Genomic DNA, 26,387 nt, shown 5'->3' with positions numbered 1-26,387 from the left:
CCTCCTGCGTGGGCAAAACTGGCATAGACACAGAAGGAGATGATGTAGAACTATGTCTACTCCCTTCATCTGATGAATCATCTTGGGCAACTTTACTATCTGTGGCAGTACTGTCCTTACTTTGTTTGGACGCTATGGCACAATTATCACACAATTTTGAAGGGGGAGACACATTGATCTTCAAACATATAGAACATAGCTTATCTGAAGGAGCAGACATGTTAAACAGGCTTAAACTTGTCAAGAAAGTACAAAAAACTTTTAAAACAAAACCGTTACTGTCACTTTAAATTTTAAACAGTGCACACTTTATTACTGAATATGAGAAAAAGTATGAAGGAATTGCTCAAAATTTACCAAATTTTCACCACAGTGTCTTAAAGCATTAAAAGTATTGCACACCAATTTTCAGAGCATTAACCCTTAAAATAAAGAAACCGGAGCCTGTTACAGTTTTAACCCCTCTAAAGCCCCAGCTACAGCCTTTGCTGCGACTTTACCAAACCCAGGCGGGAATACGATACCAAAAGAAGCCTTCTAGGAACTTTTCCAACCACTTTCAGATCCACACACATGCATCTGCATGTCTTGCTCTCAAAAGTAACTGCACAGTAATGGCGCGAAAATGAGGCTCAGCCTACAACTGGGAAGGCCCTTCCTGACTGGAAAGGTGTCTAACTCAGTGCCTGACGTTAAAAAACATTCCCCAAGCTTATAAGTGTGAATTTCAGACATAAACATGTATAAAATGCTCAAATAAATCAATCGATTTTGCCCATAAAAGTGTCTACCAGTTTTATAGCCCATATTAAGCCCTTTATTCTGTTTGAGACTAAGAAAATGGCTTACCGGTCCCCATGAGGGGAAAATGACAGCCTTCCAGCATTACACAGTCTTGTTAGAAATATGGCTAGTCATACCTTAAGCAGAAAAGTCTGCTAACTGTTTCCCCCAACTGAAGTTACTTCATCTCAACAGTCCTATGTGGAAACAGCAAACGATTTTAGTTACTGCTGCTAAAATCATATTCATCTCACAAACAGAAATCTTACTCTTTTTCTGTTTCAGAGTAAATAGTACATACCAGCACTATTTTAAAATAACAAACTCTTGATAGTAGAATAAAAAAAACTACAACTAAACACCACATACTCTTAACCATCTCCGTGGAGATGTTGCCTGTGCAACGGCAAAGAGAATGACTGGGGTGGGCGGAGCCTAGGAGGGACTATATGGACAGCTTTTGCTGGGACTCTTTGCCATTTCCTGTTGGGGAAGAGATATTCCCACAAGTAAGGATGACGCCGTGGACCGGACACACCAATGTTGGAGAAATTCTACTTTATTTAGTGGTCCTTTAAAAGGACATTAAACACTAAATAAATGCTAGATAGAATAATGAATTCAAATAAAAGATTAGTCTGAGAATAACTAGTAGACATTTTTTTAAATTTCATTAGCTGTTTAAATATTGACTAAAAAAGTCAAAAGTTTAAGTGTCTATAAAACAATGGGAGCTGCCATGTTGTAACTTTCTGCTGTGGCCTATTTAGGACAGTTAAAATGAGGTCACTAGAGTGTGCAGCCAATGGCTGTGTGGAATATAACAGTGTTCTGCACTTCCATTTCTAACAGGAACTGAAAATCTCACAATTTCAAAATGAAATTACAGTAAAAGGGGACAAAATAAATAATGAAGGTATATTGCAGACAATTATTTTTATAAATATACAGTTTATCGTTTTATATTACGATCTTAAAGTGTTTAATGTCCCTTTAAGGGCAGTTTGCACCAAACACAAATTTACATTATTTTTCTCTGTATTTAATAAAATCACATAATTTAGGTGATAAATTATGACAGTCAGGAGCATGACCTCATTATTTAAAATTTCAAGTGGGTCAAATGAGTTTCCAGTTAGCACCATCAGTCACCCAAGATCTGAGTACACAGCATATTACAGGATAAAAGCTGCGCTTGTGCATTTAACCCTTAAATTGTAGGAATAGGTATAGTGTGTACAAGTAAATATGCACCATGTCACAGTAACAGGATGTGACTATTGACTTGGGGGGTCATTGTGCTTTTTGGGCTATACCATTTTACTAAGGTTATTAACAGTGATATATTAATAGAAATACTACTTTACTTTTAAGTCTCATGAAAAGCCCCTATTATAAGCACTTTTGTTATTTACTGAACGAGAAATGCTTTAATCTCACTACAGTGACTCTGATTTTGTGCTTAGAAAGAGCTCAGCTTGATTCACTGATGTCTGACACATTAATGAATGGTCTTTGTTATATATGGTATTTTGTTGTATATTCTTATAATTCCTATTATTGTCACCCTGCTGGGTTTTAATTTGGCAAAAACAACCCTTAGGTAGAAGACACCGGGTGATATGTGTATGTGCCAAAGCACAGGGTATTTGTCAGAAAATGCAAATGTACAAGTGCCAGTGTGCGCTGTATGTTTGTCAGACCCAGCGTATATCTGTGCGCAGTGTACACAGTGCTTAGTGTGCCTCAATGTGCAGTGCACTGAATTTTTGCTGTAAGATGTGGGCACCCTCAGAAAACATATCCGCAAAGCCCTTTCAAAGCTATGTAAATGCACTTAGAACAATATACTAAAAACATCACTGTTAAATCAAAAATAGAAAACAATATTGCAGAAGGAACTTTAATGTGCAGTGACAGCTTTTTTATAATGTAGACCCTGAGTGTGTGTATTGGAGTGCAGCGTACATGCAGGTATGTCAGATCATAAAGTACATGTGTATCAGAGAATAATGCGATTGTGAGAGCATGGTGTGTATGTGTATAAAAGCACAGTGTATGTGCATGTGCACACTAAATGGCCAAAAGTATGCAGACACCCCTAACTATTGAGTTCAGGTGTTTCAGTCACACATTGTTAACAGGTGCATAAAATCCAGCTCCATAGACAAAAACTGGCAGCACAGTGGGTCATACTGAAGAGCTCCGTGACCTTAAACGTGGCAATGTTACAAGATTGTGAAATTTCTGCCCTACTAGATCTCCCTCAGTCAACTGTGCTGTTATTGTGACGTAGAAGGGACTAGGAACAACAACAGCTCGGTTATGAAGTGGTAGACTACACAAACTCACAGTGCTGAATCTCATATTGTGTAACAACCACCTATCATCTGCTGCATCACTTACTACAGAGTTCCACGCTGCCTCTGGAAGCAACATCGGCACAAGAACTGCGAGTCAAGAGGTTCATGAAATGGGTTTCCATGGCCGAGCAGCTGTACACAAGCCTCACATCAACATGAGCAATGCGCAGGTTGTAGTGGTGTTAAAATCATGCCACCACTGGCCTCTGGAGTAGTGGGAACGTGTTCTCTTCGCGTCACTATCTGGCAGTCTGATGGAAGAATCTGGGTGTGGCAAATGCCAGGTGAATGTTGCCTACTGGAATACATAGTGCCTACTGTAAAGTTTGGTGGAGAAGGGATAATGGTCAGGTTTGGGGCTAGGCCCCTTAGTTCCAGTGAAGGATCATCTTAATGCTACAGGATACAAAGACATTTTAGACAATTGGGTGCTTCCAACTTTGTGGCAAAATGGTTTAGGGAAGTATCTTTCCTGTTCCAGCATAACTGTGCCCCTCTGCACAAAGCAAGGTCCATGAAGACATGGTTTGACAAGATTGTTGCAGAGGAACTCAAGTGGCCTGCTCAAAGCCCGGACCTCAACCTCACTGAACACCTTTGGAATGATTTGGAATACCCAATGTCCAAAATCAGTGCCTGACTGCAAAAAGCTGCAGCTGTTACAGCCGCAAAGGGGGGTATTAGTACCCATGGTTTTGGAATGGGAAGTACAACAAACTCATATAGGTGTGATGGTCAGGTGTCCACATACTTTCACCATATAATTTATCATACCATGATGTACATGTGTGTCAAAGTGCAATGTATAAGAATGTGTATCAGAGCACAATGTCTATACATGTGTATCAGGCAACTATGTGTGTTAGAGTTCAGTGTATACATATGTATCAGAGCACTATGTACCTGTGTGCAAGTGCAGTGTATATACATATGTATATCACCAATATGTACCTGTGTGCAAATGCAGTGGTGGATATACATATGTAGAAGATCATTGTGTATGTGTTAAAGAACAGTGGCTATGCAAGAACATTGTATGTGTATGTTGTGTATCTACATGTATGTATATGTGTGACAAATCATAGATAATGTATTTTTTGAAGAACTGAGCATGTGTGTTACGTTTTCTCATGTAATGTAACTTAAACTCGAAAAAGCACAGGGCAAAAGGCTGAGGTAAATGCAAGGGATTTATATGGGCTATTCATACTATTTATATATATCCTTTCCAGTGGCAGCACAAACAGTCTTTTTATAGGTTGACTTCAAGCATAATTCACATAATCCTATACAGGTTCAATTACTATATATATGTAGGTATGTATATATTTATAGTCACCTGGCCATTGGCCTACACAGGGTTAATGTCTTAGCTAACATCTGGGTAATTCTGTACAAAGTAACACGTTCCAAGGGTGAATGAGTAGCTGGTGCCCTCAGCCTTTCCAAGCCAGTTACACCCAGGATAAAAGAAAACAGCCTCCCCATATGGAAGGTCAGAATTAGTCACAAAAACTTCAGACAGCAGCAAATAGACACTTCTCTGCAATTCTGGCTCCATCTCAAAGTCTGAGAACTCCTGGTTATTTAGAAAAGTCCCATCAAACTAAGAGATAAACAGATAATGGACTGGAGTGCTGCTTCTCAAATTCCCTCGTATTTCATGTTTGTTTGTTTTTATACAGAATGTTAATGATATAGGGAAATCTGAGCAAAACGGAATGGAAACCCTGAAACTAGGAAAATGTTTACCAAACATAGAATCTCAGTGCAACTTAAGGCCTATTGGATGGTAGAAGATGGGAAAATTGAAAGGCAAGAACATAGATAAAGGTACTTTTTTTATGACAAGAGCATAGTTGAAGAATCCCATGAGATACGTGTATGAAAATCCCCTTTAAGTTGTATGTGTGACTGAAAGTTCCCCTTGAAAAATCCATTAGTTGTGGATACCATCTGAGGCAATGGCAGGAGTGAGTTTTGTGAATGGAGTGAAGCAACTCATGTGAGATGCAAGCATGAGTGGATGTTCCCATTTTAGGCTAATGCATGAGTTGGATATCCATGTGCATTTTGTGCATGAATTGGAGATACCCTGAGAAACATATGCATGAAGTTCTGCTTGAAGATATATGCATGAGTGGAAGATGCACATTGAGATGTAGGCATGATTGGTGGATTTCAGTGGTGATACTAGCCATAATGGGAAATCTCATTTATGACGTGCATGGGAGGCAGATCCCAAGTGAGATGAGTGCATAGTGAAAGATCTTTCTGTGAGATGTATGCATGAGTGGAAGATCCTCTGTGAGATGAGTGCTTGAGTGGAAGATCCTCTGTGAGATGAGTGCTTAAGTGGAAGATCCTCTATGAGATGTATGCATGAGTGGAAGATCCTCTGTGAGATGAGTGCATAAGTGGAAGATCCTCTATGAGATGTATGCATGAATGAAAGATCCCTATTGAGATAAAGGCATGAGTGGAGGATATTAGTTGAGGCACCTGCCATAATGTATGGGAGTCAGACTCCATGTAAGAAGAGTGCATGAGTGAAAGATCCTCTGTGAGGTCTATGGATGAATGGAAGATTCATAAAATATATATACATAAGTGGAATAACTCTACTGAGATGTTGGCATAAATGGTGAATTTGTTGACACAGTAGCCATAGTGGGAGATTCCATTTATTACCTGTGCATGGGAGGTAGACTCCAAGAACCTCTGTGAGATGTATGGATGAGTGGATGATCCATATAAGATCTCCAGTTTGATGTAGACATGAGTGGCGGATTTCAGTTGAGACGCTAGCCATAGACTAGACTGTTTTATATGTGTGTGGGAGTTAAACCTTATGTGAGATGTATAAATGAGTGGAAGATCAAAGAAAGATATATGCATGAGTGTAAGCTCCCCAGTGAGAGTGGTGGATTCCATGTAAGACACGATCAGTAGTGACTAGGAGACGCCATATGAGATGTGTACAACAGGGAGATCTCCTATGTGAAATACACAAGCTGTATGTATTGGAAGAAGTGGTTTCCATGTATGTTCTTTGTAAAAATGTGCAACTTGTTAGAAACTTGACTGAGAGAAGCCCGTGTGGCACAAACAGGGACAGAATTGAGTGCAAAGTTGTGTCCTTCAGCTCTTGTACTCTGCCACTTTTCTAAGGTGTGTGGCACACTCAGCCTGGATCTCATGCACATTGTGCTAGTCTGTGGTATTTACATGGTCCCTGACTTCTCAGAGTTGTTACTGGGAAACAATTTCTCTGTGGGGGTTAGTGCTGGGCTCCCCATGCCAGAACTGCTGCTGCTGCTAGATCTGTGTTGGACCATTGGCCTGGCTGGTCTTATAGGAGGAGGTCGGAGTTGTGCTCCTGTTAGGCGTGCTGATAGAGCTGGCTTGAAAGTGGTCATCATCTCAGTGGTGGAGGAGCTACTCCTCCTCATTGCTGCATCTGGGTCTCGGATCATTATAGTGTGCAATGGGCTGACAGGCTCTGAGTTTGGGGCACCTAAAGCAGGGTTCTTCATGGGTTCCAAAGTGTCCAGTACAACATCAGGGGCCTGCTTGACTGTGTTTTGCCTCTCTAACTCCCGCAATTCATTCAGGGCTGTGCTCATAGTCTTCTCAATATCCTGAGAAAGAAAGAGAATGGAAATTACAAACATGCAACAAAAATGAGTCCCTTATCTAACCATACCTTTGTGTCCTGCTAATATTATGCAACCTCCTCTGATTATGACCAACTTAGCCTAATATTTGTTAACAGTACTGAATTGTTGTGCAGAGTATGTATATAGGTAAGACTTGCTTCCTGAAGGCTTTTCTGAAGCAGTAGGAAACTCGAGTTTGCCCTCTTACCTCAGCGAGAGCTTCTGCCTCAAGGGCCTTGTGGTCTCCAAGGCTGCTGTGCCGTGTGCCTCCAGTAACGGATCGTAGGGAGAGTCCATCATTCAAACCCTTTCTCTCTGGATAATTTATACTTCCTACACTTCCAAATGTTGCCATTCTCCTTTTCTCTGGACTGTCCACACGCCCCCTGCTCAATGACAGCTTATGGGGGCTACTGGAACAGGCAGCAGCCCGAGGAGGGGTATCAATACATGGACCCAGAGGTCGTGGTGGGCTATGGTTGTCTCCCCCACTTCTTCTACGGGGTATAGCTGCTCCATCAGATCTCAGCCTCACCCTAGTAGAAAAAGGAGATAGAATTAAAAAGAAGATCAAACGGACATATTGGTGGCATCAAGGAGGCAGAAAAAAAGAAAAATGTTATATACTCTGGTGCCTCTTATAAACATAGTAAAGCACAGTAAATAGATACAGTCTCTTTTTTAATCTCCCACAACACTTGATGATAGACAGAGATGAAATGGTAGTGCATATATAATAATTACACAAAGCTTTGCTGCTTTTTCTGCTGCTTTTGTTAAATGTGAGTGTATGAACTAGAAAATAGCGACTCTAGGAACAAAATATAGGGGGGGGGGCACATAAGATAGAACAGTCAAAACTGGGGGGGGGGCACTAATAATTAGGCGGCTGCCTCGTGTAGGGTTGCCACCTTTTCTTCAAGCCAAATCCGAACACTAGTGTCGCGCTGCAATTTTTTTGTAGATGTGTGTATGTCAGTGTATGTGTGTGTGTATAAGTCAGTGTATGTGTGTGTGTGTCTATATGTCAGTGTTTATGTGTGTGTATATGTCAGTCTTTATGTGTGTATATATATGAGTTGCCACCTGTCCAGGATTGACCCGGACAGCTTGGGTTTTGAATTATGTGTCCAGGTTTATGATGAAGTTGTGATCCAGATTAAGCCTTTTTATACAGTTTTTTATGATTGCCGTTAGTGTTCTGGTTTGGCTTGAAGAAAAGGGGTCAATTATAGTGTATATGCCAGTGTTTATGTGTGTATATATGACAGTTGGGTAATACTGAGGGCTGGAAGAACAATTGCTCACATTTAGTGGAGCCCTTTAAACCCCAGGCTACTGCCACAAAAAATCTTAATAAAAACCAATAAGCACCTATCTCCCAGTAGTGCATTAATATTCCTGATCCTACCTAGGTATGACTTTCAACAAAGAATACAAAGAAAATTAGATAACAGAAGTTAGAAAGTTTTTTAAAATCACACCCCTTGCTCTGAATTATGAAAGAAAATGTTTGGGTTTCCTGTCCCTTTAATTAGTAGTCAGTGTAAAACTTTATTGAAACAGTGAAAAAAAAAATTCTCTACTGTAGGTTATACATGATGGAATTTGTGTAATTTAGGATATTTTTGTTAAATGTGAGGGTATGTACTAGAAAATAAATAAATACACACACATTCACACAGCATACACATATATACATACACACACTACACAGTATACACACATTCACACACACACACACACACACTACACAGCATACACATATGCACACACTACACAGCATACACATTCACACACTATACAGCATACACATATACACACACACACATTCACACACTACACAGTATACACAAATACACACACACATTCACACACTACACAGCATACACATATACACACATTTACACACTACACAGTATACACATATACACACACTACACAGCATATACACATGTACATGAATGCACACACATTCACATACATACTACATACATGTACACAAACAGCATACACATGTACACACACATATGACATATACATGTATGCACACACATTCACACACACATGTATTCACACACATACTACATATACATGAATGCACACACATTCACATACATACTACATATACATGTATTCACACACATACTACATATACATGTACACAAACAGCATACACATGTACACACACATACGACATATACATGTATGCACACACATTCACACACATACTACATATACATGTATGCACACACATTCACACACATACTACATATACATGTATGCACACACATTCACACACACACTACACAGCATACACATATACACACACACATTCACACACTACACAGCATACACATTCACACACACATTCACACACTACATCACATACACATATACATGTATGCACACACATTCACACACATACTAAATATACATGCATGCACACACATACTACATATACATGTACACAAACAGCATACACATGTACACACACATATGACATATACATGTATGCACACACATTCACACACACACTACACAACATACACATATTCTCACACACACACACACACTACACAGATGGGTCATAGCCTGTATCCCCTTACAGGACCCTGCATGTACCGCTCTTGCACTGAGGCCGTTTGATGTACATGTTGTTTTATCTATGGTGCAGGCTCGGACACACGCCCCCACAGCCTACAAAACCATTCCATCGGACCATCCTGAGTGACTTCTCTTAGTTATCAATGAAGGGAGGGGGCAGCAGGAGTCGGGCAATTACAATGATTATATTAGTGACCATCTACATAGAAAGATAAGTTATTATTAAATCCGGTATTAGCAATGTGATGAGTGGTTGTAATACAATCACATTACTAACACCGGATTTAATATTAATGTACCGCAAATGTTATGCAGATATATTTTTACTTATTCACTTCACATAATGTTATTATGCTTCTTAATCGTAAATACACAGTCTGTTTCAGTGTTACCCACCTCCTGAGTCGTGGACTAGACCTAGATCACTGGCATCCTCAGACACACTTTGCCACAGCACAGTGACAAGACTCCAGGCTTCAAGTCCTCAAGACCGTTGTTCCCCGACCCCACCCGCATGCTTCGCTGCCCGCCAGTTTACTGGCCAGTTTACTAGTCAGCACATGTAGTCACGTGCACCAACAACTGCACTGACTGACTGTGCCGGTATTGGGTGCAATTGTGGTCATGTGATGACCACTTGGTGGAGGGCCCAATCGTAATTAAAACATTTTTTTTTTAAAAATAAATCAGCTATACTGCAGCCCGGGTGGTGGGGGGGCAAACGGGGGGGAGACATTTCCTAGGGGGGCCCCCCCATTGTCCCCCTGTAGCGACACCACAATTGTTTTAAGTAGTTTCATACATGATTTCTAATACACTGTTCTTTCATGTCACACATACATATGCCTACATATGGGATCAGATTATTGGGTACCCATTTGATAAAATTCCTGTAATATTCAAGTGGTCTATTCTACTATTGATTATCTGGTTTATGGTCTCTTCTTCTCACCTTGACTATTCTTCTGCCTAATGAATTGTTGTTTATGTTTTCGATCTGACCTGTTGGCTTTGGACCTTGCTGCTGTTAGACAGGGAAGCAGGAAATTGTTACATTTGTGGTCAAGGGAAGATTTATTCAGGATGACAGTACGGTGGCCACTTATTTGAAATAAGATGATAATGTGTAAAGGTGAGTGTTAGATCTATCCAGAGCTGGAGGACACAGTAGATATAACTGATGAAGCACAGGTTTCTTTGGAGAGGTGTTTATCAGAGGTTTATGAAAAAATATATTTATAGTGATACCCTCCAGAGATGCTCAGAAGTGTAAGTATTAGGATATGCTGACTTGTGTGAAATAAACTAGGATGGATTAGTTGGGAGCAGCACAGAATGGTAGATGTGGGTCTCATCTATGGTTGTCAGGTAGTGAATTCAAGACAAGAGATGTTTGTAATGTTAAAGAGATGTAGAATAGCGTGAGAAACGTGCTTTGTGTCACTGAACATTAGTCTTACCGTACAACTATAAATTCCAGAGTATGGGAGTGGCTACAGAATCTACATAATGTGCCACATTTTTTCACCATTTATTCATCAAAAATGCTCCATCCTCTTTGCTACATCAGAATGTTGTGTGTGACTGTGCCCTGTAGGAAGTGTGTTATTTTTACCATTCAGCTGCAACTATGGGAAACCTTAACTTGGTTTGTAATATATAACTCAGTGTTGCTCAGTACTTGAACCCTGAGATCTATTGCCACTAGAGGACAAAATGAGGTTTTATGTTTAGAATAAAAGTGACGTTAAACACTCTGAGATTGGTGCTTTAGTAGCTCATATTTAACTGTCCCTTATTTCCTCAGCAGAAGAGATAAAATAGTCTTTTGAACCAATGGTTACAGCATGGAGGTACCTGTTACTTTATGGAGAACAAAACTTTAGACTTGGTTCTTAACTATTTAAACCACTAATAAAGTTAAAACAAAAATCTGTATTTTATTCTCAGGCTAATCTTTGCTTTGAGTACATCAATATAGCTTGCATTTATTTAGTTGGTTTATTTAGTTTTTAATGTCCCTTTAATACAGTACAATGGCAAAATAAGTTGTGTGACCACAGACTGACCATATTCTAATCATGACTTCTACTGAAATAGATAATTAACACTGGGCACATATCAATGCCTCCATATCCAGTGTCATTCAGTACCTGCCCAAGATTCCAGGAAAGCTGTACTCTTGCAGGTGCTCAGTAGGAGACTGGATGTCATTCTTGGAGGAAGCTTTATCATCCAGGAGGGGACCACTGCTTGCCTCACTGTCTGCCTTCTGGCTCAGGCTGTCTGAGAATGCGTCATCACTATGAACAAAAGATTACAGTGATGTGCGACACAACAAGCAGACAACAGTAAATGTTACAGAGCAGAGTAGCGAATCATGGATACGTTGGAGAGCAATAAAAATAAGTGGAAGTAAAGGCTATCCAGTACGAGACAAGAAGGGATGGCCAACAAGTATGAAAGAGAGAAAAAAAAAAGGCACAACAAGTAGTAGCCAGGACAGAAGAATATAGATGCAAGGAAGGGCAACCTCCAATAGTTATTTGAATGGAGACCTGTATATGACTTACAGATCCTGGACCACAATGTACTGATGGGGTATAAGTCCGTCCACTCCGTTATGACGACCCTCCCACCAGTCCTCAGATGCCCTGTGGTACAGAAGCAAGGATGCTCCCTTCTTGAATGACAACTCTCGCGGAGTACGTCCCACATAATCAAACTTAGCGATGGCTTCAATCTGCTCCACCTCTAAGGGCAGAGAACATACATGTGTCATTAAAGGGAACATGGACATTAAATGTAAAGTTTCATGATTCTGATTTTTACAATTAAAAAAAAAATTCAATTTCTTTTATTGTCAAATGTACTTCCTTCTATTTATATCATTAGTTGAAACTTAGTTGAAAGCTCAGTATGCTCTCATAGAAAGCAGCTTAGTTTATGCAATGGGATACCAAGAGAAAGCGGTGCTTTTTATTGTAAAGGTAAACTAGAAATTATCTTAGAGCTATAAACTCTATTTGAATTATGACATTTCCATTCCCTTATCCCTATAAAGATGAACCATAAAATACAACTGTAAAAAGGGGTATATGGACTGTTAAGCTACATTCCCTGAAAACTATCAGGTTACAGACCATGAAAAACTGAATGACAAGTTGGAACCCAGTGAAGCCGTCTTTCATTTAACATATTTGAGACATTTTAAAACCTCTTCAAAAGATAAATATGAAGACAAATGTGTAATCTAAAAGTGTAAGTACATTTTTATTCACAACATTGCAAACTACCGCTTTGTTTGGGAGACAGACAAATTCTTCTTTGAATGCGTGTGAGGTTTCTTAAAAATGCCAATAAAATTAATTTCCCCTAAGTTTTTAAGGTTTTCCTATGGTCAGTTTCATTATTTGATTCAAGAGAGTTAATTCTCTTTAAATAACAGATCATCATGTCATATATAGCCATAGATTCAATGTATAGGCCCCTATTTATTAAAGGTCTTGCGGACCTGATCCGACAGTGAGGATCAGGTCCGCAACACCTCGCTAAATGCAGAGAGCAATACGCTCTCCACATTTAACATTGCACCAGCAGCTCACAAGAGCTGCTGGTGCAACGCCACCCCCTGCTGACTTGCGGCCAATCAGCAGGGAGGTGTCAATCAACCCGATCGTACTCGATCGCGTTGATTTCCGGCGATTCCTGTCCGCCTGCTCAGAGCAGGCGGACAGGGTTATGGAGCAGCGGTCTTTAGACCGCTGCTTCATAACTTGTGTTTCTGGCGAGTCTGAAGACTCGCCAGAAACACGGCCCTTCAAGCTCCGTACGGAGCTTGATAAATATGGGCCATAGAGTGTTGAGCATTTCCATATTTATCCACTAGATGGAGACAACATTATGTTGTATATATGAAGTTAGAATAACGTGGTATTTGTGTACTTACCTTCATCACTGGTGTGAGGTTCTGTGCCATTGTCATGCTCACACTCATCAATAGCACCTGGCTCACTGTGGGGGCTGTCACTATAAAAGGAACACATGGACAAATAACTTTTACAGCATCCACCACACAGTTACAATATACACAAGAAAAAAATATGCAACGCATGTGTCTAATTACCAAACTACACCTAAAAATAGCCTCTCCTGGTTTGGTCACCTAATCAGTATTTGCTTGGATAGAAGTAAAATAAGAAATATCAATTTAGAACAGAATTCAAACATTCTTTACATGGCAGTGCCGCTATAAAACTAGGTTGTCCAATATATTCTTATCCATATAACACTACTCCTCTTTCATACACTATTTGCAACACAAGATAGTCTTCCTCTCTGATGTTTGCTCACAATTGTTTATGTAAGAATAGATTGCACTTTATTGAAAACTGTTGCCATTCTGTTATTATTAGGGTATGATAACTGGATATATAAACTAAAACACTGTAAGAGCACTTTCAGTTTATATCTCAACAAAAACCATTTGGCTTGGGAAGATTTATAGAATGAGTCAAGTGATAAATTAGAGACATTGTGGGTTAAAATAAAAAGTATAAAAATAAATAAAAAATATTGCTAGGAACATTCTACAAGAAACATTCCCCAACTTATGTGACAGAGAGGAAATCCAACTGCTGCTACAAACAAGGAAAACTGCAACTTGTAAATATGAGAGATTTTATTTACCCTGAAACAGACAATGATACTTGCAGGGCAGATAAGGGGATAGAGGTTTGAATACACTAAATGATAATGTCACAATTAAAGGAACATTGTACACTAGATTTTTATTTGCATAAATGATTTGTAGGTGATCCTTTTATATAGCCCATCTGGGGGTGTTTTTGTAACTATGTATAGTTTTGCTTATTTTTTAATAACATTGTGCTGATTTTCAGACTTGTAACCAAGCCCCAAAGTTTTAGATGCATACTGATGTCTACAGATTTCTGTGGCTCCTGTTCGTATAATCTGTCTTTTCATATGCAGGGAAGGGGAGGGGGTGTCTGCTCTTTGTTTTCCCAGCCTCTTTCACTGGGTTTCCCAGCCTAACCTCACCAACAGAGCTAAACTGGAAGCTTCTAATTCAGTTTTTTAAGAGGTTTTATACTGGATTTTTGGATCAGTATCTGTGTATATTCTTCTTTATACTAGTGTCTATTACATGCAGTTATAACAAAAAATGGTGTATACTGTCCCTTTAATAAATAAACCAAACAGTAATACATTTATACTGGATTTAGTATATCAGTAAATTAAAGTAAAAATTAAATGGATCAGATAGCATACAATTTACTTTGCAAGTTTAAACACATAGTTATATGCAACAGTGGAATAATAATATTGTCTAACATATTAAAGGGACATGCAATTTTAAATAACTTGAAATTCACTTGTATTATATAATTTGTTTAGTTTTCTTTGTATCCTTTGTTGAAAGCATATCTAGGTACGCTCAGGAACAGCAATGCACTACAGGGAGCTAGCTGCCAATTGGTGGCTGCACATACATCTCCTGTCCTAACCTAATGTGTTAAGCTAGCTTCTAGGAGTCCATTGCTGAGCCTGAGTTTACTCTTCAACAAAGGATACCAAGAGAATTAAGCAAATTTGAATACAGAAATAAATTGGAAAGTTGCTTAAAATTGTATTTTCTGTCTGAATCATAAAATAAAAAAACATAAATTATGCTTACCTGATCATTTCCTATTCTTCTGATGGAAAGAGTCCACAGCTGCATTCATTACTTTTGGGAAATAAGAACCTGGCCACCAGGAAGAGGCAAAGACACCCCAGCCAAAGGCTTAAATACTCCTCCCAATCCCCTCATCCCCCAGTCATTCTGCCGAGGAACAAGGAACAGTAGAAGAAATACCAAGGTGAAAGGTGCTAGAAGAATATCAGGATGCCCCACATAAAATTACGGGTGGGGAGCTGTGGACTCTTTCCATAAGAAGAAAAGGAAATGATCAGGTAGGAATAATTTATGTTTTTCTTCTTAAATGGAAAGAGTCCACAGCTGCATTCATTACTTATGGGAAAACGATACCCAAGCTATAGAGGACACTGAATACCACGACGGGAGGGTACATAGGCAGCCATACTGAGGGCACCAAGCCTGAACCTCTACCCAAGAAAAAACACTGCTTCGTCCGAAGCAGAGAAATTTTGAAAAGGAAAAAGCCCCAATGACACTGACTTGCAGTTAGTCCAGAAGCCAAACTAGAGACCGCAAACGGACTCGACTGAGCCAACAGTCCTCCAGGAGACACCGTCACCCAACAAACAGTCCTCCACTGCTTATCTCCACAAATGAAGGAGACACCAGCCGAAACCCCCAAGGGAACAAGGCAAGGGAGAACCAAGGAAACCGAAAGGTCCCCTAATACAAAAAAGAACACCTCCACGAGTGAGTTCAGCTCACAGAGGCCCAAAGGGGCCCAAACAAGGGAAGGAGGCCACGCCTATACCAAGAGAAATCCGGGATAAGACCGGGCACAGAGACAGAACAGACGTCTCATCAACATCCTGCAAGTACAGATTGCAACTGAAAAGGCAAAGTCCTCCCAGTGTCAAGAATAGCAAGGCATTCGACCATGAAAAAGTGTGTAATGCACCCAGGAGAGAATCCCAAGTTTGAAAACACAGAATCCATAACAGGACGACACAGAGGATACTTGCGAGGAAGAAGAAGCAGTCAAGTAAGAAACAGACTGCAAAAGCAACCCCCAGACAGAGGGCACGCTCCAGGCAACCTAAGTCCCCGGACCTGCACACAGGACCCTAAAAAGGGGAACACAAACTTCGATCGAGGCCCCCCGAGAAGAAGAGTATACCCTCAGTCCTGGGATGAAAGGCAAAGAATGACGGGGATGTGGGGAGTGGGAGGAGTATTTAAGCCTTTGGCTGGGTTGTCTTTGCCTCCTCCTGGTGGCCAGGTTCTTATTTCCCAAAAGTAATGAATGCAGCTGTGGACCCTTTCCATTTAAGAAGAAAATTGGGGTTTCCTGTCCCTTTAAATAATTCAGTAATAGTAGGTTTGAAACTATAAGCAGTGTTACAATAGTCCAACCAAGACCTTTTTAAAGGGTGGTTCCCTGGGTTGTGAAAACTATTTTGCTATCAAAATTATATTTTGAAACATTTTTTAAACATTCATTTTTGTATACACCCCTTTTGCAATGCAGAGCTTGATAACTGATATATACTGTGCATATATGAAAAATGACCAAATGCATTTCACAATGTAGCTAGAATTTTCTGTGACTGTATAAGAATAGTACAAAAAAGTATGTGGACAAAGAAGAGAATAACCACTAAAAAGAATGCAATTCTAGCACTCTATGCCCAGACTTGGAGAATAGGAAGGGTACACAAGTGTACATAAAACATAACCTTTAATTTAAATGGTATAAAAATGGGTAGACAAACAATAAAAACAATTAAAAGGGGATGAGACCTAATGATACACAATATTATCCTGTGGGAGATAATAATGAATTCCAGCCTATATAAATAACTGTACCACAGGGTATATGTACTATTAGAGTAATCTTGCCATATGGCATACCTCCCTAGGAAAATCAATGATTACTAGGGTGATTAAATAACTTGGGGTATATGGGGTCAATGTGTACGAGTGACTGGTAAATCCCAGGTGGTTAAAATGTGCATAAAGGCGAGTGCTGTAATGTTGCAACCAATACTTAGCTATTAATAATCAAATATAATCCATGAAGGACTATCCACATGTATAGCACCTAGCATGAACGATGCATGCTAATAATATGTGGTTAAGCAAATTCTATTCCTAGGTTCCAATATTGTTGTTGCTAGATATTTAGCCAGTAACAATAGTCCAATAGTGGATTAATATGAGATGGATCAACTGCTAGATGAACCGAATCACACCAGTATAATTGCTGTTCACTGTGGACTTGGCAAATACTCGCTTACATAACGTGTTAGTTACTCCCCTGTAGCAATCATATCTATATAGGTTTATGCCAGGAATACCTTGAATATAGCTTTACCTTGTTATTTGGCAAGCATGAATTCAGTATCAATCATTAAATACATCTAGCGTTTTACTTTCACTCATATGTATCACATACACACTGTACTAAATATTGTGTTATGTATAACAATTAACCCACAAGTTAATGCATATTTTTCAGCATATATTTGAACTGAAACACTATTGCAGTTTCATACGTCAACTCATCAACATTGACCCACATTAATAGATTGGTAGTACATATATTGTTACAATGTTCTGTATTACGATGATTTCTCAGTTGTTTATACTATATGAGAAGCACTCCCTTAAGTGACTGCTGTACTTATCAAAAGTTCTTACAGTTAATATTGTCACTTGATACCAATATTTGCATACATAAATGCCTATATTGAGTGCAGCAGTCACTACAAATTTTATTTCTGCCACTGATAAATAAGGTGCCCTGAGCGGATTCGACCGAGCTAGGCCCAATTCAACTAGTAAATAGGTGATTCCCCTTATCTCCCGTGCTACAGCGAGCGGTAGCCAACAATTTAATTTTATATTAAAGTTAAAGTGAATGTAAATTTTGATGTTTAAGTGCCCGGTTTTTAAAACTTTGATTAAAAACAGGGGCACTTTAATTCATCAAAATTTACATTTCATTCCTGTTGTGACAAAAAACTTACCTTTTAATCTTCACAGCAGCTACAGCTTTCTCCGGTCTCACAAGCCATTTCTGATGTCAGAAATGATTGATAGGTCATCCTCCAATCACAGATTCCCCCCCGGGGATTCAGTGTCTGATTCACTGCTGTGATTGGAGGAAGCCAGATACCTCATTTTAGACCCAGGAAGAGGCTTTGAAACAGGTGGAGGAAGCTGGAGCTGCTGTGAAGATTAAAAGGTAAGTTTATTTTCACAACAGGAGTGAAATTCAAATATTGATGAATTAAAGTGCCCCTGTTTTTAATCAAAGTTTTAAAAACCGGGCACTTTAGTATCAAAATTTACATTCACTTTAAGTCGATTGTGACAGAATTTAAACTCTATCAACTACCGGAAGTACCACCTCCTGATTTCCAATTGGATAAGGATTCCATTAATCATTAGTGACGTAAGATGCCGGTCATTAAGGTGGTATATACCCGCATTTCCAAATACCGCTATGACTTGTTGTTCATATTATTATGAGCGGAGACTCTGGGGGTATAGATTCTACAGTTAAATTTTAAGTTGCCAATTGTTTAGATATCTACAGATATCAAGATAGAAAATTGTCAGATATTTAATTGACAAATATAACAGAATCTAAATAACGTTATTCAGTATACATCTGCCTCTGAATTTATGAAAATAATACAGATAATAAAAACTGTTATTATATCGGAAAAACATAATTTATGTAAGAACTTACCTGATAAATTAATTTCTTTCATATTAGCAAGAGTCCATGAGCTAGTGACGTATGGGATATACATTCCTACCAGGAGGGGCAAAGTTTCCCAAACCTCAAAATGCCTACAAATACACCCCTCACCACACCCACAATTCAGTTTAACGAATAGCCAAGAAGTGGGGTGATAAGAAAGGAGCGAAAGCATCAAAATAAGGAATTGGAATAATTGTGCTTTATACAAAAAAATCATAACCACCACAAAAAAAGGTGGGCCTCATGGACTCTTGCTAATATGAAAGAAATGAATTTATCAGGTAAGTTCTTACATAAATTATGTTTTCTTTCATGTAATTAGCAAGAGTCCATGAGCTAGTGACGTATGGGATAATAAATACCCAAGATGTGGAATTTCCACGCAAGAGTCACTAGAGAGGGAGGGATAAAATAAAGACAGACAATTCCGCTGAAAAATAATAATCCACAACCCAAAACAAAAGTTTTAATCTTAATAATGAAAAAAACTGAAATTATAAGCAGAAGAATCAAACTGAAACAGCTGCCTGAATTACTTTTCTACCAAAAACTGCTTCAGAAGAAGAAAACACATCAAAATGGTAGAATTTAGTAAAAGTATGCAAAGAAGACCAAGTTGCTGCTTTGCAAATCTGATCAACAGAAGCTTCATTCCTAAACGCCCAGGAAGTAGAAACTGACCTAGTAGAATGAGCCGTAATTCTTTGAGGCGGGGAATTACCCGACTCTACATAAGCATGATGAATCAAAGACTTTAACCAAGACGCCAAAGAAATGGCGGAGGCCTTCTGACCTTTTCTGGACCCAGAAAAGATAACAAATAGACTAGAAGTCTTTCTAAAATCTTCAGTAGCTTCAACATAATATTTCAAAGCTCTTACTACATCCAAAGAATGTAAAGATCTCTCCTTTGAACTCGTAGGATTAGGACACAAAGAAGGAACAATAATTTCTCTACTAATGTTGTTAGAGTTCACAACCTTAGGTAAAAATTTAAAATAAGTCCGCAACACTGCCTTATCCTGATGAAAAATCAGAAAAGGAGATTCACAAGAAAGAGCAGATAACTCAGAAACTCTTCTAGCAGAAGAGATAGCCAAAAGGAACAGAACTTTCCAAGAAAGTAATTTAATGTCCAGAGAATGCATAGGTTCAAACGGAGGGGCTTGTAAAGCCCTCAGAACCAAATTAAGACTCCAAGGAGGAGAGATTGACTTAATGACAGGCTTGATACGAACCAAAGCCTGTACAAAACAATGAATATCAGGAAGATTAGCAATCTTTCTGTGAAAAAGAACAGAAAGAGCAGAGATTTGACCTTTTAAGGAACTTGCAGACAAACCTTTATCCAAACCATCCTGAAGAAACTGTAAAATTCTAGGAATTCTAAAAGAATGCCAGGATAATTTATGAGAAGAACACCAAGAAATGTAAGTCTTCCAGACTCGATAATAAATCCTTCTAGACACAGATTTACGAGCCTGTAACATAGTATTAATTACTGAGTCAGAGAAACCTCTATGACTAAGAATCAAGCTTTCAATTTCCATACCTTCAAATTTAATTATTTGAGATCCTGATGGAAGAAAGGGCCTTGAGATAGAAGGTCTGGTCTTAACGGAAGAGTCCAAGGTTGGCAACTGGCCATCCGAATGAGATCTGCATACCAAAACCTGTGAGGCCATGCTGGAGCCACCAGCAGTACAAACGAACGTTCCATTAGAATTTTGGAAATCACTTTTGGAAGAAGAACTAGAGGCGGAAAGATATAGGCAGGATGATAATTCCAAGGAAGCGACAACGCATCCACTGCCTCCGCCTGAGGATCCCTGGATCTGGACAGATACCTGGGAAGTTTCTTGTTTAGATGAGAGGCCATCAGATCTATTTCTGGAAGTCCCCAGATTTGAACAATCTGAAGAAATACCTCTGGGTGAAGGGACCATTCGCCCGGATGTAACGTCTGGCGACTGAGATAATCCGCTTCCCAAATGTCTACACCTGGGATGTGAACTGCAGAAATTAGACAGGAGCTGGATTCCGCCCATACAAGTATCCGAGATACTTCTATCATAGCCTGAGGACTGTGAGTCCCACCCTGATGATTGACATATGCCACGGTTGTGACATTGTCTGTCTGAAAACAAATAAACGATTCTCTCTTCAGAAGAGGCCAGAACTGAAGAGCTCTGAAAATCACACGGAGTTCCAAAATATTGATTGGTAATCTCGCCTCCTGAGATTCCCAAACCCCCTGCACTGTCAGAGATCCCCATACAGCTCCCCAACCTGACAGACTCGCATCTGTTGAGATCCCAGTCCAGGTTGGACGAACAAAAGAAGCCCCTTGGACTAAACGTTGGTGATCTATCCACCACGTCAGAGAGTGTTGTACATTGGGATTTAAGGATATTAATTGTGATATCTTTGTAAAATCCCTGCACCATTGGTTCAGCATACAAAGTTGAAGAGGTCGCATGTGAAAACGAGCAAAGGGGATCGCGTCCGATGCAGCAGTCATGAGACCTAGAATTTCCATGCATAAAGCTACAGAAGGGAATGATTGAGACTGGAGGTTTCGACAGGCTGAAACCAATTTCAGACGTCTCGTTTCTGTTAGAGACAAGGTCATGGACACTGAATCTATTAGAAAACCCAAAAAGGTTACCTTTGTCTGAGGAATCAACAAACTCTTTGGTAAATTGATCCTCCAACCATGTCTTTGAAGAAACGACACAAGTTGATTCGTATGAGATTCTGCAGAACGTGAAGACTGAGCAAGTACCAAGATATCGTCCAAATAAGGAAATACCGCAATACCCTGTTCTCTGATTACAGAAAGAAGGGCACCAAGAACCTTTGAAAAGATCCTTGGAGCTGTTGCTAGGCCAAACGGAAGGGCCACAAACTGGTAATGCTTGTCTAGAAAAGAGAATCTCAGAAACTGGAAGTGATCTGGATGAATCGGAATATGAAGATATGCATCCTGTAAATCTATTGTGGACATATAATGCCCTTGCTGAACAAAAGGCAGAATAGTCCTTATAGTTACCATTTTGAATGTTGGTATCCTTACATAACGATTCAATATCTTTAAATCCAGAACTGGTCTGAAGGAATTCTCCTTCTTTGGTACAATGAATAGATTTGAGTAAAAACCCAGACCCTGTTCCAGAACTGGAACTGGCACAATTACCCCAGCCAACTCGAGATCTGAAACACATTTCAGAAATGCTTGAGCCTTCACTGGATTTATTGGAATGCGAGAGAGAAAAAATCTCTTCGCAGGCGGCCTAACCTTGAAACCTATTCTGTACCCTTGTGAAACAATGCTCTGAATCCAAAGACTGTGAATCGAATTGATCCAAATGTCTTTGAAAAATCGTAACCTGCCCCCTACCAGCTGTGCTGGAATGAGGGCCGCACCTTCATGTGGACTTGGGAGCTGGTTTCGACTTTCTAAAAGGCTTGGATTTATTCCAGATTGGAGAAGGTTTCCAAACAGAAACCGTTCCTTTAGGGGAAGGATCAGGCTTCTGTTCCTTATTCTGACGAAAGGAACGAAAACGATTAGCAGCCCTATATTTACCTTTAGATTTTTTGTCCTGAGGCAAAAAAGTTCCTTTCCCCCCGGTAACAGTTGAAATAATAGAATCCAACTGAGAACCAAATAATTGAATACCTTGGAAAGAAAGAGAAAGCAAAGTTGACTTAGAAGACATATCTGCATTCCAAGTTTTAAGCCATAAAGCTCTTCTAGCTAAAATAGCTAAAGACATATACCTGACATCAACTCTAATGATATCAAAGATGGCATCACAAATAAAGTTATTAGCATGTTGAAGAAGTTTAACAATGCTATGAGCATTATGGTCTGATACTTGTTGTGCTAAAGCCTCCAACCAAAAAGTGGAAGCGGCAGCAACATCAGCCAAAGAAATAGCAGGTCTAAGAAAATTACCTGAACATAAATAAGCCTTCCTTAGAAAGGATTCAATCTTCCTATCTAAAGGATCCTTAAAGGAAGTACTATCTGCTGTAGGAATAGTAGTACGTTTAGCAAGAGTAGAGATAGCCCCATCAACCTTAGGGATTTTGTCCCAAAACTCTAACCTGTCAGATGGCGCAGGATACAATTTCTTAAACCTTTGAGAAGGAGTAAAAGAAGTACCCAGATTATTCCATTCCCTAGAAATTACTTCAGAAATAGCATCAGGGACAGGAAAAACTTCTGGAATAACTATAGGAGGTTTAAAAACCGAATTTAAACGCTTAGTAGATTTAGTATCAAGAGGACTAGAATCCTCCATCTCTAATGCGATTAAAACCTCTTTAAGTAAAGAGCGAATAAATTCCATTTTAAATAAATATGAAGATTTATCAGTGTCAATATCTGAGACAGAATCCTCTGAACCAGAAATATCCTCATCAGAAATAGACAAATCAGAATGATGACGGTCATTTAAAAATTCATCTGAAAAATGAGAAGCTTTAAAAGACCTTTTACGTTTACTGGAAGGAGGAATAACAGACATAGCCTTCCTAATAGATTTTGAAACAAATTCTTTTATATTAACAGGAACATCCTGGGTATTAGATGTTGAAGGAACAGCAACAGGTAATGGTATATTACTAATGGAAATACTATCTGCATTAGCAAGCTTATCATGACATTCATCACAAACTACAGCCGGAGGAACAGTTACCACAAGTTTACAACAAATGCACTTAACTTTGGTAGAACCAGCATCAGGCAGCGTCTTTCCAGAAGTAGATTCTGATCCAGGGTCAATGTGAGACATCTTGCAATATGTAAAAGAAAAAACAACATATAAAGCAAAATTTATCAAATTCCTTAAATGACAGTTTCAGGAATGGGAAAAAAATGCCAATGAACAAGCCTCTAGCAACCAGAAGCAATGAAGAATGAGACTGAAATAATGTGAAAAAAAGGTGGAGACAAGAATGACGCCCACATTTTTTAGCGCCAAAAAAGCCGCCCACATTATTGGCGCCTAAAAATTTTTGGCGCCAAGAATGACGCCACATCCGGTGACGCCGACATTTTTGGCGCAAAACGTCAAAAAAATGACGCAAACACGAACAACTTCCGGCGTCAAGTTTGACGCCGGAAATCACAAACAGAATTTTTTTGCGCCAAAAAAGTCGCGCCAAGAATGACGCAATAAATTGAAGCATTTTCAGCCCCAGCGAGCCTAACAGCCCACAGGGAAAAAAAAGTCAATAGAAACAATTTTTAAGGTAAGAAAAAAATGATTATTCATATGCATTATCCCAAATAATGAAACTGACTGTCTGAAATAAGGAATATTGATCATCCTGAATCATGGCAAATATAAGTTTAAAGACATATTTAGAACTTTATAAATAAAGTGCCCAACCATAGCTTAGAGTGTCACAAAAAATAAGATTTACTTACCCCAGGACACTCATCTACATATAGTAGATAGCCAAACCAGTACTGAAACGAGAATCAGTAGAGGTAATGGTACATAAGAGTATATCATCGATCTGAAAAGGGAGGTAAGAGATGAATCTCTACGACCGATAACAGAGAACCTATGAAATAGATCCCGTAGAAGGAGACCATTGAATTTAAATAGGCAATACTCTCTTCACATCCCTCTGACATTCACTGCACACTGAGAGGAAAACCGGGCTCCAGCCTGCTGCGAAGCGCATATCAACATAGAATCTAGCACAAACTTACGTCACCACCTCCACGGGAGGCAAAGTTTGTAAAAACTGAATTGTGGGTGTGGTGAGGGGTGTATTTGTAGGCATTTTGAGGTTTGGGAAACTTTGCCCCTCCTGGTAGGAATGTATATCCCATACGTCACTAGCTCATGGACTCTTGCTAATTACATGAAAGAAATTAAGGATAACAAATATGTATATGGTAACATATTATACATTGGGGGAAAAAAACCCTTGTGATATTGCATAGTACTAAGAACACCTATGGTATTTGACATTTAACAGCATAAACTAAAAAAAGTATAATAATAATTAATTAATTACATTAAATTAAATAAGTGTATGACCATTCTGTGAACTAAGGTGCATAGTGTACATTTAAAACATATGTGACAAATAATTATGTGCCAAGAGCGTGTGTGTGGTATTTGGTAATCAAATGATTATATGCCAAAAAACGTGTATATGATATTGATAATCAATATTATCATTAATCAATGTGAAAACTTGGATATATATAAAATTATGATAATAAATGATATTGTGATCATTTCCGAATTAAAGAGTAAAACATCCAACAGTTTACTCTTGCTACTGCAGTGTGGTTATCTCCTAACAATCAGAGTTGATTATATACCCCGGCTAACAAATTGTGCCTAAATTAAAATGAAGAAAACAAAGTGCATGTACTATAATAAAATTATAAATTACAATTACTCAGTGTATAGTGTGTGGAAAAAAAGGAGAATAAGAAGTGTATTCTAATAATATTGTGTATATGCACAAAGGTCTATAAAAAAAAAAAGTGATATTGTATGTGAAATATACCGAGATGGTCCTCCACTTGTATCTAAGGATTTCAGTAGGGTTCTTCCTATGTTGGAGGATAAAAAACTACCTACACCCATGTTCTTGTAATAGTTCTCTCTTTCTGAGTTAGGATGACTATGTTACCATGTTGGTTCCTACATTCGGTATACTTAATTAAAATAATATGTTTTCTGTTAAAAAATTATTTTCTTTACAGAAATACATAGTAATTATTCTGTTCATTCATTCCAAAGGGATCGACTGTAGTTAACAGATAGATCCATCTGCTTTCTACTTTCAGGAGAGCCATTTCTAGGTCTCCCCCTCTTATGCAGAGACTAACCTTCTCTATACCCCAACATTGTAGTTCGTCTCTATTAGAATTATGAAATGACAAAAAATGAGAAGCAACACTTGTTAGCGTTTTCCCATTTGTTTGATCTTAATATTTCTTAAATGCTCCATTACTCTGAGTCTCAATTTGCGTGTCGTCATCCCAATATATAGTTTATTACATCTACAGAGTAATGCGTACATTACACCCTCTGTGTTGCAGCTAATGTATCTTTTAATTATGTTTTCTTTTCCAAATCTATCAATGATTTTGCTTGTTTTTACAACATATTTACATGTGCTGCAATTTCCACACTTAAAGGTTCCAGGGTTGAATGCAGATTTAGTTTTGTTTCTTTGTAGGTGGCTACTACTGGTCAAGTCCTTCAAATTTTTTGTTCTTCTATACCCAATTGCTGGTCTGTCCCCAGACTCACTTTTAAACTTCTGTTCGTCATCAGGATGTTCCAATGTTTCTTTATGATGTTGATTATTTGCGCAGTTTGCGTATTGTATGCCAGAATTAATCTTGGAATTTTGGGATCTTTTTATATAGTAATTCTCCACTATTTGTGTGTAACGCTCTGTATTTCGCTTTCTTGATGCACCTTTCGCTATATCCCCGGTGGATTAACCTCAGTTCCAGTTCAGCAGCTCTTAGTTTAAAGGTTTCCTCATTA

At 38.9% G+C, this 26,387-nt stretch overlaps 1 protein-coding gene across 2 annotated transcripts in view; it reads right to left on the bottom strand.

Moving 5' to 3' along the window:
• Positions 1–2,672: 2,672 nt before the first annotated feature.
• The window catches only part of SRGAP3 (SLIT-ROBO Rho GTPase activating protein 3), a 206,987-nt gene continuing 183,272 nt past the window's right edge, over positions 2,673–26,387 (bottom strand). For both annotated transcript variants that reach the window (XM_053720777.1, XM_053720778.1), the window contains exons 18-22: positions 13,362–13,441; positions 11,986–12,166; positions 11,566–11,715; positions 7,014–7,341; positions 2,673–6,787 (exon numbers count right to left, since the gene is read on the bottom strand). In XM_053720777.1, coding sequence (XP_053576752.1) covers positions 6,371–6,787; positions 7,014–7,341; positions 11,566–11,715; positions 11,986–12,166; positions 13,362–13,441 — 1,156 coding nt within the window. In that variant the 3' untranslated portion in view covers positions 2,673–6,370. The remainder of the gene's footprint in view (positions 6,788–7,013; positions 7,342–11,565; positions 11,716–11,985; positions 12,167–13,361; positions 13,442–26,387) is intronic.

The sequence above is a fragment of the Bombina bombina genome, chromosome 7 (assembly GCF_027579735.1).
Source record: "Bombina bombina isolate aBomBom1 chromosome 7, aBomBom1.pri, whole genome shotgun sequence".
NCBI classification, from domain to species: Eukaryota; Metazoa; Chordata; class Amphibia; order Anura; family Bombinatoridae; genus Bombina; species Bombina bombina.
This window is presented reverse-complemented; position numbering and strand designations above follow the sequence as displayed.